The 14,750-nt window shown below is 53.6% G+C and overlaps 1 protein-coding gene across 4 annotated transcripts in view; it reads left to right on the plus strand.

Annotated features, from left to right (window-relative positions):
* IQSEC1 (IQ motif and Sec7 domain ArfGEF 1) overlaps positions 1-14,750 on the plus strand; it is a 456,568-nt gene that overhangs the window by 288,425 nt on the left and 153,393 nt on the right. The window contains exon 1 of one of the 4 annotated variants that reach the window (XM_049863202.1): positions 10,006-10,604. The exons of the other annotated variants lie outside the window; for them this stretch is intronic. Within the exon in view, the coding sequence (XP_049719159.1) occupies positions 10,558-10,604 (47 nt within the window). The 5' untranslated portion in view covers positions 10,006-10,557. Of the gene's footprint in view, positions 1-10,005; positions 10,605-14,750 lie in introns of those variants that run through there. 4 annotated transcript variants of the gene reach the window in all.

A 14,750-nucleotide genomic window follows, 5' to 3' on the forward strand; every position in this document is an offset into this window, starting at 1 on the left:
GGCAAAGAGGTTTTTTTTTTTTTTTGGTTTGTCTTTCCTGATTTTCAACATACTTGCTGTGTGACCTTGGGCAGCCTCCTGCTCCACTCTGAGCCTGTTTCTTCATCAGTACCCTGGAGACAGGAATGATCTCAAAGGCTCCTCACTCCATGTGACCCCTGGTTCTAAAGCTTTTGGGGTTTGTAATGCAGAAAGCCTCAGGCTTCTGCTGAGGCTCAGAGCTACCCAGCCAGAGCCCCTCTCTCCTGCTGGGCGAGGGTGGCAGGGAGGAGTAGGAGTCTACCAGCCCCCTAGGCTTGTCACCACCCTCCTTAAAGAGAAGCAGAAGGCGCACCTCACCCTGTGGACCAGTGTCTGTCCCCATAAAGGCGTACCCATGATGAGAGGGAACTCAGTTCTCTTCCAGGGTTTCTTTTTAACAAAGAGGGGCAAGTTTTAAGCCCAGCACCTTTTGCAGGAAACAGTATCTCCATGAAATTGAATAACAGTGTCTTGTTTTCGTGGTAACCTTCTCCTTAGAGCAAGTGATTCCAGTTTTCCATTTAAGGGAGTGCTATAAAGTTTCCTTTTAAAATAAATGTGTGGGGGGATTCAGTTAATTTATTATGATGTACATTATTTTTTTAACTTCTTACTATTGACATTTTGAGACACACACTTGGAAGCAGAGAGAAGGGCCAGGTAAACCCGAGTCCTGGAGGAAAATCCTCACTTAAAACACCAGGTAGCAGCTTTTGCCTACCGTCTTACAGATTTCTTTCACCCGCCCCACAAGATTTCTCATGTTCAGTTTTCCCACATGGTCTCCAGAAATGTCTTTTTACAGTCGGTTTGTTTGAATCAGGATCCTAACAAGCCCTACACGTTGCAAATGTCTCTTGAGTCTTTTATCTAGCAGTTTGCCCTCCTGTTTCTTGCAATTTACCTGTTGAATAATCAGGCCATTGCCTGAAGCATGTTTTTAGCTGACTGCCTCCCGAGGTGTGTCGTTTACCCTGTTCCCCTGTCACTTGTAGTTCTTGTTAACTGGGGCTTAGATCCAGAAGCTTGGTTAGGTCTAGATATTAGCCAACAGCCCTGGAACAGTGAAGGAGGAAGATAGGAGGCAGGGAAGCCCGTGCCCAGGTGAGGTCATGCCCCGCAGGAAATCACAGGGCCTGGCACAGTATAGGGCAGTCTTTACTAGTCCTCTTTGAAGGGGTTCATGTGTGGGTACGTGTACACACACACAATCAAGGGTTGGGCTCCTATTTGGAGTCACTTGACCTGCATGTCAGCACCCCAGTAGCTAGAAGTTGGGAGCAGAAGAATTTAGGCCTCTTAGTCTTGGAAGAAGTACAGCCAGAAAGCTCCTTAGAAATAAGGATGGTAAGACTTTGTCTAATGTACTTTGGACATGTTATCAGGAGAGACTAGTCCCTGAAGAAGGACATCATGCTTGGTAAAGTAGAGGGGTCATCAAAAGAAAGGAAGACCTTCAACAAGATGGACTGACACAGTGGCTGCCAACAGTGGGCTCAAGCATAACAACAATTGTGAGGATGGCGCAGGACGGGGGAAATGTTTCGTTCTGTTGTACACAGGGTCTGTGTGGCAGAACCTACTCAATGGCACCTAATAACAATGACAGTGCAGGGTGGGGGGTTGAAGGGAACAGTTTTCTCCTTTGCCTGAGAAGTTGCTGGGAAATAATCACAGCCTGCAGCAAAAGGGATTGAGGTTAGACATTGCGAAGGACTTCTATGCTGCACTAGAAAAGCCATGTCGCAGAGTAGTTAGAGTGTGTGTGTTTGGAGCAGAATTGCCTGGTTTCAAATCCCAGTGCTACCATTTACTACCCGTTCAACCCAAGTTTGTAAACTTGTCTCTGCCTTAGTTTCTCTACCTTGTATATGCGATGGATAGTGTCTACCCCATAGGGTGGTCCTCAGAATTAAAGAGCCACATGTACAGCACTGCTGCAATAAGCACTTCATAACCATTAGGTGGGATTATTGTTATCAGGATGATAGTGAGATGTCTCACCCTGGAAGCTTTAAAGACTGCCATGCCCGGGAGGTTTAGAGACCAGAGGCTGAGGAGGGTATTGCCTGGTGTTCACAACAGCTTTACCACTTGCATTGTCTCCATCAAGTTGTTCATCTTCACAAACCCCCCTAGAGGTAAGCTCTATTTGTCCCAGATTTTGCTGATGGAGACTGACGGAGGGACAAGGTGTAAAGAACGGCTCATAAGGATCCCAGAGCCAGGGCTGCTCAGCAGCGTGGAGGGAGCACAGGGCTGAGAGTCGAAACTCCTTGCTCAGAGTCCCAGATGTGTAACTTCCTCACTGTGTGACCTTAGATAAGTCACTTCCTACCTCTAAGACTAAATTTCTCCATCTCTGACATTGAGAATTGGGGCTGCAGCTGCCACTGCTGACCTTGTCTGATTTGACATCCTGGCAGATTTGGGCATTAAACCCTGAGTATCTCTGCCTTCTCCAGAGCCACAGAGAACTATGACAGGACTCCCAGAAGAGAGGACACTGTCTATGTCCGTCTGCCTGATTCCTGTTGTCAAACCCTGCCCTCTGGGTACCCATCTGCCCCCATGCCAGGGCACTGGCAATGGGGCCCAGCCCTAGGGTCTGACTCTGCTCTGATCCTGGTGGGGCTCCTTGGTAGGCTCCTGGAGTGAAGTCCCCAGAGCTGGCTCCACCCAGATGCTCAGGAGGTGCCCAGGATCCTGTCCTTTCCCCCAGTGACAAAGCTTGATAAGACTGTACAATTGTCTTCATACCCCCTGCCTGGCCGGCCTCCGGGGCAGCTTACAAACAGAGGCTGCGGGACAATGAGGTGGCCTGGGCCCCAGATCTAGCCCTGGTCAGGGCTTGTCACTTCGCTGGGCCTCGTGCACTCCCTTACAAACTGGAAGGCAGAGGGACCATGTGAGGGAACTGCTCATTCACGCAGCAGACGTTCACCCATTCACTCTTCTTCTGGGCCAAACCCTGTACTGGGGGCATGAGAAACTGATGAGCAAACCTTTAGGCACCCTTACATCACTCACAGCCTGGAGTTTTCAGACCTGCAGGGGCTGTAAGGGGCTATAAGCAGCTCTGGAGCTGGAGCAATCAGGGGTGGCTTCCTGGGGGAAGAAGTGGCAACTCAGTGAGTCTTGGAGAGTGAGAAGAAGCGCAGGTACGAGGCCAGATGAACCATAGATGAGCTTTGTTTAGCTTGCGTGGGATTAGCCCACATGGCATTTTGAATTTATTACAAACATCTAATAATCAAGAGCTTTTATGTAAATATCTGGATTTCTGGCTTCTGAAAAATCAGAACCCTCATTACACCGGGGCAACAGTCAGGAGGAGCTAGACAAGAACTGTTCCCTTTAGACAGGGTGTGGTTCCACCATTCCGTTTTATACTCAGCCTGTCCCTCCCCAACCCTCTCCTCAAACCCGCTTCTCCTCTAGGTGTTCCCACCACCATCTGTGGAAGCCTTGTCCTTCTAGTTCCTGAGCCCAAAACCTTGGTCTTATTCTCGACTCCTCTTTTTCTCTCAAAACTCATCTTAAAAAAAAAAAAAAAGAACATTGCTGTTGAGTCGATTCTGACTCATAGCGACCCTATAGGACAGTGTAGAACTGCCCCACACGGTTTCCAAGGAGCAGCTGGTAGATTCGAACTGCCAACCTTTTGGCCAGCAGCCAAACACTTTACCACGGTACCACCAGCACCCCACATCTTATCTATCAACAAATCCTACCAGCTCTACTTTCAGAATGTTTCTAGAACCCAACCACTTGTCCTTACCTTTCCTGCACCACCCTGGTCCAAGCAACAGCTCTTCCTTGTTTCCATTGCCCTTTGCAGCCTCTTTTCTGCATGGGAGCAAAGTGAGGCCCTGCGCGCCAAATCGGGCGATGTGGGCCCCGTCCCTTGTGCTCCCCAAGATGAACTTGGTAAAGCTCTTCTCTGGCCTCTCCTCCAACCCGACCCTGAAGTCAGCAACCAGTCCCTGCCTGCCCATGGGCCAATAGTGGCCTCCTAGGCCTGAGACAAGATGGTGGAGCTCAAGTTGGCCAGCTGCCCTGGAAGGCCAGGGGCCCACCACTGGTCCTGCATGATCCACCCTGGGCCTCAGTTTTCCCATCTAGAAAATAAGGATATCGCGGCATCCCCTCCTCACAAGGCAAATGCTGCCTGAGGAGCAGGCTGATGAAGGATTTGGAGGCTGTGAGCCAAGCGTCTGCCTTAGGCTTGGCCCTGCTCTGTGCATTGCTGAAGGTCTGCAGGTATAAATTACAGGTGGTTTACTTTGTGTTTAGCCTAAAGCAGGAGGAAGAGCTTGACTTTGGAGTCAGAGAGGCAGATCTGGGTTTGAATATCATCCCTCCTGAGCAAAATATCCAAAAGTTCCACGAGTCTCAGTTTGTTAACTTGTAAAAAACCAAACCAAAAACTAGTTGCGGTCTAGTTGACTCCAATTCATGGCAACCCCATGTGTGTCAAGTAGAAGTATGCTCCACGGGCTTTTCAATGGCTGGTTTTTCGGAAGTAGATTGCTAGGCCTTTCTTCCAGGGTGCCTCTGAGTGGACTCAAGCCTTCAACCTTTCAGTAAGCAGCGGAGCATGTTAACCATTTACACAATCCAGGGACTTCTAACTTGTAAAAAAAAAACCAAAAACCTGTTGCCATTGAGTCAATTCCAACTCATAGCAACCCCATAGGATAGAGTAGAACTGCCTCATTGGGTTTCCGAGGAGCAGCTGGTGGATTCGAACTGCGAACCTTTTGGTTAGCAGCCAAGCTCTTAACCACGGGAATAGTAATGATCACTGCTTCATCGGGCTGTTGTGAAGGCTGTTTGGATAATCGATGCAGAGCACTAAACTACTCAAATACTCTTCCCAGTGTGTCCCGCCCGCTGCCCTCAGGGGCTCTGGGAGAGACAAGGACACAGCTGACGCACAGGAGGCATGATAGATAGATGCTGGAGGACAGTCCCACAGTGGAGAGGATGCAGAAGGAGCCAAGGGAAGCTCATCACCCCCAGAGTCATTCGGGTTGGTTCATCTTCCTCACGGTACCGGTCACTCTCAGAAGTCATCTTTCTCATTCGCTGGCTGAGACCTGGCTGTTTCCCCAGCAAAAGATCAGCCTACTGGGCTCCATCCACAGCCTTGTTTCCCAGAGCAGCAGTCGATAAATGCTGAACGAATGGGTGAATGAGCAAATGAACCATTGGCCTTCTAGAGGAGGTGGCCTTCTGGTTGACCTTGCGGGGAAGCACATTGGGTCCTGGCACGAGACAGGGTTCACCTCAGAATGCAGTGCAGTGCTGCCCGTGGGGGCCAGGGAGCCAACGATGGTGGGACAGCACCAGCTGGCAGCAGTGGGACTGAGGAGGGAAGAGTTACGTGAACCCAGAGAGCGAGTTGTGTGGGGAGGGCACAGCCCATCTCAAACCACAGTGCAGTAGGGGAGGGGGCGAGCTGGGGAGTGAGTGCCCCGATCCCTTTCTTCTCCTACCTCCTGCCAGTGCCTCCCACTGGCCACACCTAATACGAACAGAGGGCACGGGAGCCTGGATGAGGCAGTCTACTGCCCGCGTGGAGTGGAGTGGGAATAGAGCTGCAGGCACATGGAGAGTGACGAGCCCAGACGTGAGAACTCCGTGTTCAGGGCAGCAGGCCTGGAGTCCCGAGACAGCTGGGTGTGGAGGCTGGAAGCTAGTGCAGAGGGTAGATGGTGCTTCACCTTGCCTACCTGGCCTTGGCCTTTCTCCTGTGGGCAATGGGGAGCCTAGAGAAGGGCTTTGGTGTTAGAATGATCCTTATGGCAGCCAGCAAAAGGTGGGGAAAAGTGGACCAGTGGGCAGGGAGACCCCTGAAGAGGCCACACAGAGACCTACCCGGGGTGGGGGGGCAAGGGAGCTGGGCTCAGAATTACATATCGGGGGTGCAATGTCTGACCTATAAATGTACCATTATCTCCAGCTCATTCCAGGAGGGTGGTTTGCTCATTTCATAGATAAGACAGACATGGAGCAGTTGCTTGTTCCTTTCAGTTGGGAGCAGAGTTGAAGTGTTTCAGAAACCTCAGACATACCTTGCCAAGTGTACAAATCCTGGAGGGTGGTCTTGGTCCACAGAGAATGGCCCCTAGCCCTCGTACCCGTGAGCGGGGCCCTCACCTGTTCTTCCCTGCTGTACAAAGCCTCAGCTGCCCTGACCCCACAGGCCAAGTTCACCGTGGTCGGCACCTCCCAGGGAACAAATGTGTCCTTCTCTCTGCCTGTGCAGCAGTGACTTCATTCGGGTGGCTGTGTGAGTCACTGGGCTGAGGGTGGAGGGCTGGTGTTTATTGCACGCCCTCTTTGTTCCAAAAGCCCTCTCCAGGGATGCTCTCATTGTGTCTTCGGTTACAGAAGGTGGCACTGAGAAGTCAATCACACGCCCAGGGCCACACAAGCCTGTGATTGTGGTATCATTTACTCCTTGCACAGCCAGGCATGCAGGGATTCTTTTTCCCATTTTGTGGAAGAAGAAACTGAGGCTTCCAGACATGAGATGATTCATGTAGGGATAAGGAAGTCAAAGATGAATGAAAAGTCCACTCTTCTCAAGGACAAGACACCATCAGGTGGCTGAAGACAGAGCGTGATGCGTCAGCATAAAGCACTTGGAATCTCAATTTTCTCATCCGTAGAATGGGAATGATGAGACCCACTACCCCTCAGAACTGTTAAGAGGCCAGGAGAGGACATGAAGAGAGCAGTTGTGAAATGGTGGGGGGAGCCCCAAAGCATCCCTAGCTCATCCCTATGCTACCTGAGAACGCGGCTAATGGAAGGCTCCGCCTTGGACTCCCTTCTGGGTGGGATCATTTAGCCACTTTTGCAACTTCAGACTTAGCTAGCTTGTCCCTAAGGCTTTCCTCAACCTTCAAACACAGCCTCTTAGCCCCATCCAAGCCAAGGAAGCAGCCCTTTGAGAACTGAATTATGCCCTGTGGGAGCTTGAGAAAGCCACACCTCTTCCTGTGCCTTAGTTTCCCCATCTGTAAAATGGGGGAGGAAAGCCTTAACATGATGCTATTGGAAAGGTGGTGGACACACAAGAAGAGAAATAAAGGTGTGAGGCCCAAACCCTCTAGATGTTTTGTTGACAAGGGATCTTCCAGGCGAGGAACTTTCAAGGGACGCACAGAAGGACCGTGGGCCCCTGGTCCTGGAGGTTTCTTTTCAGCTTTAGCTGAAAATGACACCTGCTCTCTGAGGTGACCTCCAAGGCCAAAAGTAGTTCCTTGCACCTTTCTGCTAGGTGCCTACCTTGGCTGGCACCTGGCCCAGAGTAGGCATGTGGGGTTCATGTGACAAATACCCCTCCCTGTGAGATGGTGAGTATCCCTGGTGCTGAGCCTAGGTGGAGGGGTCTGACCCAGAGTGTGGGGCTGTTGGGCCCAGGGATGTGGGAAATCAGAGCCAGGTAGGCAAGCTGGGAAATACAGGGCACGGGGCAGAAAGAGAGAACCCACAAATGGTTCAGGAATATGACAGGCCATGAACAGAAACCTGGGGCACCAGGTGAGAGGCAAAAGGTTGACAGGGAGGCCAGGAAGGGGTTCTGGAAGATGCTCCTTCCTGAGAAAGAGGCTGCTGCAGCTGCTTGTTACAGCGCATGCATGAGATGGGCAAGGGGCAGCCCAGGCCCGAGAGGGGTGAGCAAGGGCATGGATGGATGGATGGATGGATGGATGGATGGATGGATGGATGGATGGATGGATGGATGGATGGATGGATGGATGGATGGATGGATGGATGGATGGATGGATGGATGGATGGATGGATGGATGGATGGATGGATGGATGGATGGATGGATGGATGGATGGATGGATGGATGGATGGATGGATGGATGGATGGATGGATGGATGGATGGATGGATGGATGGATGGGTGGGTGGGTGGGTGAGTGAAGAGATGGATTGATAAGAAGGAAGGATCAAAGGAAGGAAGGAATAGATGGATGGATAGAAAGTTGGATGAGGAGATGAATGAGAATACTGGAGGGAGGAAGGAAAGGAGGACATGTGTATAGATGTGTGAATGGATGAAGGGGTCCATGGATGGTTAGATGGAGGGGTGGGTGGGTGGACGGATATGTGAATACAGGGGTGGGTGACTGGAGATGTGTAAACAGTCCTCCCACATAAGAGATGTTGAAAAAACTTCCTTTAGTAGGAGAACGTACCAGATAAAGCCTTTCAGGGACGTTGTACTCTGTGTGGCACCAGGAAATGAGACCGGTATGAAAAGTGACAGGGAGGCTGTATCGAGGAGTGTTTCCTTAGGTCACTGAGGGTCAAGGATGGAATGAGTGGCCTTGAGAGGTGGTGAGCTTCCTATCACTGGAGGTGTTCAAGCTTAAGCTGGGAAGCCACTTCCGCAGGGTGCTGTGAGGGGCTCCTGTAAGCAGGTAGAGGTCTGCTATGGTGGCTCGTGAAGTTTTGTCTAATGGGGAGGGGAGAGATTTTGGGTTCCTGAGGCCTCAGGGAGGCCATGATCATTGTAGAAGCCCATTTTGCTTTCAGATGAAAAATTCTTTCCTGGCTTGGGGCACAGACAAGCATGCAGCTGCTGGTCCCTACTGTGGGAATTAGGCTGGAATCCAAAATGGAATTTCCATTCTTCCCAGGCCAGAGTGGGTGGCACAAAAGATAGAGCAGGGCTTTGACCTGGAGATGGGCTCAGACCTGGCTCCACCATCCCTGACTGTGCCCGTGGGCAGGTGATAGCCCTCTCTGAGCCTCAGTTTCCTCTTGAATGAAGTGGGGACCCTGCTGCCCACTGGCAGGGCAGCTGTGCAAGATATCCAGGGCCCTGCAAGGTACCAGCATCTGGGCCCACCTGCCCTTCTGGGGAGACTTCCTGGGGGCTGTGGGTGGGGAGAAGTAGGTCCTGTGAGCACTGACCTTGAGGCATGAGTCATTGTCCCTGGAGACCCCTCCTGGGAAGCCCCAACTGCCTACCCTGGGCTGGGCTTGGGAGCAGCTGTTGGGGACGAGGGCAGGGGCTCCAGCTGGGGCTGGAAATGGCCCAGCCTTAGCTCAGGCCCAGATCCCACCCCACACAGCTGCTCAGAGGGCCCCAGCCCTTCAGCCTCCCCCACCCCATCTCCACCCATCTCTATATAGAGTTGCTGGCATGCATTATGGACTCCAGTGTGGGCGCTTGAAGCTTGACTGTTTTTGTTTTGACTCATAACCATGACTCCATGTGACAGAGTAGAACTGCCCCATAGGGTTTCCTGGGCTGTAATCTTTACAGGAGCAGATCGCCAGGTCTTTCCTCCCATGGAGTGGCTGCTAGATTCCAACCATTGACTTTTCAGTTAGCAGCTGAGTGGTTAACCACTGTGTCACCAGAGCTCCTTGGAGCCCGACCCAAACCCATTGCCATTGAGGGCTTCCGATTTCATAGTGACCCTATAGGACAGAGTAGAACTACCCCCATAGGGTTTCCAAGGACCAGCTGGTGGATTTGAACTGCCAACATCTTGGTTAGTAGCCATAGCTCTTAACCACTACACCACCAGGGCTCCACGGCAGGGTTCAAATCCCACCTCCACCATTTCTTAGGTCTGTAACGTGGGCTCAGTCACTTCGCCATTGGTGCCTCGGTTTCCTCACATGTAGAATGGAGCTGACCATAACATCCACTTCATCAGGCCATTGGGAGAAGTGGCTGAGTGAGCTATGGATCTGTAGAGAGAGCCTAGGGCACCATGAGCCCCAGGGATCTGAGAGTGGCTGGCTGCTCCCTGCCTTGTCACAGAGCAGGTACTTGGTCTGGCCAGGGCTGAAAACTCTGTCTCACCGGCCCAGTGGAGACCCTTGTGGGCTGCCGCTCTCCCAGGAAACATCACTGAGTTTTTCCTTATTTTGTTTTTTTGGCAAACTCAAGCTTTTCTCCAGGTTGTACGCTGAGCAGTCAGGGCAGCTCCTTTCTGGTCGGGTGGGCTGGGCCCGCTGTGGCGGTGTTGGGTTTAGGCCTCTGGGGAGAAGGGGGAGGATGTGGGCCGGCCCTTGCCTCCCCACCCAGCCTCCAGCCCGCCCTCTCGCTTGGCCTCCTGTCCCAGGCCAGCCTCAGACACAGACACAGGATCAGCTCTGAGCTCCCAGCAGCCACGCTTTCCCTGGCCGGTGGACGCCCCTCACCGTCCCGCCCTGAGTGACTCACTGCTCCCCTGGACCCCGGCCATTGCTGTCTCCTGGCAGGAGGCAGGCGCAAGGTTGTGCAGAAGCCATAGGGCTGGTGTGCGAGGACCTAGAGGGTCTGGAGAGCCGGACGTGTGGGGCCAACAAGGCCGGGGGCTGAGCCCCGCAGGGCCTGTGAGATCCGGCTCCCCCACCTTCCCTGGCATTTGGGCCTTTTCTTTCTTCTTCCAACCATGAAGAAGGAAGTGACCTGAGAGCTATCAAGAGAGCCAGCCCCTGGCCAGGAGTCCTGAAGCCCAGACGACCCTCATCCCCACCCAAGTCAGGCATGAGGGGGATGGCAGTGCCATGTGGAGCCTTATGTGGAAGTACTGCATCTCTGTGAGGACCCTCAGGTACGGGGAGGTGTGTGGCGGGGGCGCTGCCTGCCACCTCGCATTGGCTGGGCCAGGTTCGGGGCCCCAGCCCGGGGGGGAGCAGGTATGGAGACCAGGAAAGGCCACACCTGGTGCTCTAAGGAAAGGGCTGGGAACCCTAGTGCCTGTGGGCAGTGTCAGGCAGCAGGTACTCTGTGGCTGGCGGGCTCATGGTATGCACAGGGATTGTGCTTGTTACATAACTCCTGGCCCTGAGCCACAGGCTCCCGCCAGCTGTGTGGTCATGGTCTTGTCACCTAACTTCTCTGAGCTGTGTCCCCCAGTGAAACAGCGTTCCCAAACTGCTTTCCCAGAGCCATTGTACTGGGTGGCCATGAATGTGGCTGTGGGCTCGGCCTATACTCGGTGCCGGGCTGCTCAGGGCTAAACCCGGCTTTGACATTCCTAGTTATTTCGCCTCTCTGGCTGAAGTTTTCCCATGTGCAGATCTCATAGGATTAGTGTGAAGATTAGATGAGGTAATAAGGGCAAAGAACAGAGCCTGGCACTTGGCCAGTGTTCAGTAATGTTAGAAGGTGTTGCTGTTGTCCAGCCTCCTCAGGGGAGGCGCCTGCCTGTCAGAGCTCCGTGTGGCAGAGATAGGAGGTGTGTCCTGGTCCGGGAGTGGAGAAAGAGGGTAGAGAGAGCTCCTGGGCCCCTGAGGGAGGGGACACCCACCTGGGGTCAACCCTAGGCTCTGCAGCTGCCGAAAGAGTCCAGACCAGGAATCAGGAAGCTGGGGTCCTGGTCCTGTGTGATCTTAGGCAATGCTGAGGTCCCAGTTTCCTCATCAGTAACGGGGGACTGGTCAGGGCCAGCAGTTCCATCTAGGACGGGCTTATTTGGGAGGTGTAGTTGGATACTACCAAGAGGCGTTGTTTACTTAAAGGCAAGCTTTTAAAAGGATAAGGGTTTGGAAGATTCTCTCTCCCTCTTTCTTCCCACCCTCACTAGCAGTGTATAAGCCTGCCTGCCTTCCTTCTTTTCTTCCCAAAATACTTGTGCTAGTTTACAGGAAATACCTACAATAAAATAGTTAACAAAACATCAGGGTCTGGAGATAGATCACAGTGGTGGTTGAACAAGATGGTGAACGTAATTAATGTCACTGAATTGTATATGTAAAAAATGTTGAAATGACATATGTTTTGTTATACATATATATACTTAACCACAATTAAAAAGAGAGGGAGAGAAGAAAACATCAGGACCAGGGAAAGCGCAATTTAGAATAGGATGTCATGACCCAGGGAAAAAATTAAAACAGAACAGAAGCTTGAGGATGTCCTTCTGTTGAAGTGAAAATTGCCGAGCTTCCTGGCAGCCAAGGGGAAAGGGAAGACCCAGCTCACTCTCAGTGTCTGTGATCAGAAATCAAAATGACAGTGGCCACAGTGGTCTCTGCTGCCCGGCAAGAATCTGGGGCCCTGGGCCCCAGCAGGGGTGAGTGAGTGGGTGAGTGTGGGCGGCATTACAGGGATGGATCTGGGTTCTGGGCAGGTATGAGGGGAACGGGATACAGTGAAGGCTGAGAGAATGCCAACTGGCCAGCCATGGGGATGGGGAGATGCAGAGCTCTCACTCCTCCCGCCCCTAGCGAGTGAGTCAGCGCTGCCTCCTTCGCCTGCCCCCCTGAGATGGACCTCCTTGGTGGAACGACTTGGAGGCTGGGCCAGACAGTGGCGAGTCCCTGGGCTTTGGGGAGTGCCCATGTGCTTTTCCCTCTAACCACAGCTGGATTTTCCTGCATCTCATTCTCTCCTGAGGCTTCCGGGGATTAGCGTTCTGGAAACCTCAGGGCTGTTTACAGGATGCAGTGGGCCATGCGCTAGGAGGCCCTCACCCTCGCCAAGTTGCTGTCTCTGCCTAGGCGGTCTCTCAGGGGAAGTGGCACAGCCTCGCCAGGTCAGGCTGACCAGCCTCTCTGTGCCTTCATTTCCTCATTTACAAATGGGGATAGTTGTGGGGTGAAGCCTCACATGGCTCACACTAACTGCTCACCCATTTTTGTTGCGTTGGAAGCTGTTAGTGGCAGCGGGCAGGCCTACTCCACAGGTGCTGTGAGGACTGGCTCCATCGGAGCTCCATGTGGCTGCCTCACTGTCAGTGATGGGGGCAGCCTGGTGGGTGTGGGCACCATAATTGGCACTGGGCTTGCCCCAGACACACGCTTAGCACCTATAAGTACAGGGCGCCTCTGTGGTTAGCTGGGGAGGACCGGCCTTGAGGGGCTCCAGGGTCCCTACCCCATCTTGTTGGAGGCTCCCCAAGAGGGCTGAGGCCACTCCCTGAGCCAGACAGACGGACAGAACAGGGCCTCAGCGGGATCCCAGCCCCCTCCACTGCCGGGGAAGACCTGAGTCAGCGCGTCTGCGGCCCAAGGCAGAGCTGGCGGCTGCAGGGACAAATTGGAGGGTTGCGATCGGACAGCACATAGTTTTCTACTTGCGTCTTCAGATTCCCTTCCGAGTGTGCCGTTGCCCCTGGCCCGGGCTGCTCACATCTGGAAAAGTGCAAGGTGTGTGGGGAGCAGGCTGCCTGCCGCTGGCCGGCTCAGGCCCTCCTGCCCAAGGCTTCAGCAGCTGCAGTTTGGGAAGCCAGCAGGGACCCCAGAAGGGTGGCCTGAGGTCCCTGAGAAGGGGCCTCTCTGGCTCTGGGCCCCGTCCCAGGCCGAAAGACCCAGAAGCTGGGCACACCAGGATCCAAAGCCAGCACTGGTAGGTTGTGAGGGCCGCGATCACCGCTCCCTGCTGTTTTCTCACCTGTCAAGGGCTGGCTTCTAGAAGGTAAGATTAGAAGTGGGCTTTGTCCACCTGGCAACAGTAGGAGCTCATCGGGGGCCTCCTTTCTCCTTCCTCTTCGGTGTCTCCAGGTGGGGAAGGCAGAGGGATGTAGGGGGTAGAACCTGAGTTGGAAGCCTGGCTCAGCCACTTTGCAGCTGCGGAGGTGACATATGGGATTTCTGCAGATTAAGTGAGTGAGGCCTGGGATGGAGTCAGTGCTGGGTAAATGTTGACTGTTTTAGTGCCCTGTGGTTGGGTACTGGCTCAGCTTCCCTGAGCCTCAGTTTCCCCATCTGTAGAATGTGTGTGATAATGTAGTGGTTCTCAAAGGGTGGGTGTAGGACTGTTATGTATGAGTCTTGCTCTCCACCTGCCTACCAGGGTGGCCCTTTCTCTCAGCGCACACCTCTGTGTCCCAGTCATGGACCTGACCTCATGATGTAGCCTCAGCCGCTGGGGTCAGGCAGGAAAACCACTTTTGCACCTGGGGTATTTGGGAAAGGAGGGAAGACCATGATGTGGCTTCAGAGCCACCAGGGCGTTTGAGCTGCCTTGCAGGCAGGGGCAGCCCCTTAGGACACACACTGCCCAGGATACAGGTCTGGGGCTTATCCGAGCAGACCCTGCTGCTCAGGCCGTGCCCCCACCCCACCCCTGCCCAATGTGGCTACATCTGGGGAGGAGGCCAGGGAGCAGCTGGTAGCCAGGCTTTGAGAGCTTCAAGACAGCTTCCCTGCCTATTAGCCATCTGATGCCCTCGGCGGGAGGCCCTGTACGCATACCTCCTGGGACAGAGAACTCACTGGCCCGGCCTGGATATTCTCTCCTTTCTCCCTATGACACTCCACACACTCACCCACTAGGGGCCCACAACCCATCTGCTCCCTGTCCTGGGGCAGCCCTGCAACGCCCAGGACTCCCTGAGACTGAGCTCCCTCCCCACTGCCTTCTCCACTGGACATGCCACAGGCTGGCCCTGTCCCTCTCTGGGCAGGGCTCAGAGCTGAGAATGGGGTAGGGGCAGGGAAGTCTAGGCAGTACAGAGCAGAACTATCCCCTCTCTGGGTCTGGGCACTGGCCAAAGGACACAGTAATCCATTTGTTGATTGCTTCACCCTTTCATACTTGGTGCTCACAGTCCTCAACCTCTGCAGCCCCTTCCTCCTCTCCTCCTCCCTGTCCCCGCCCCCTCGGCAAGTCTTTGTGGGATTGAGGAAGACCTGCTCTGTGCTGGCACTGTGCCAGGGGCCTAGTACATATTCTCCCATCTGCATGTGAGGGGCCCCGTGCATTGCAGAGAGGAGGGAGCTAGACTGTGATCATCTGTGAGGCCCTGTCTTGG

This window comes from Elephas maximus, chromosome 20 (genome assembly GCF_024166365.1).
Source record: "Elephas maximus indicus isolate mEleMax1 chromosome 20, mEleMax1 primary haplotype, whole genome shotgun sequence".
Taxonomy (NCBI): domain Eukaryota; kingdom Metazoa; phylum Chordata; class Mammalia; order Proboscidea; family Elephantidae; genus Elephas; species Elephas maximus.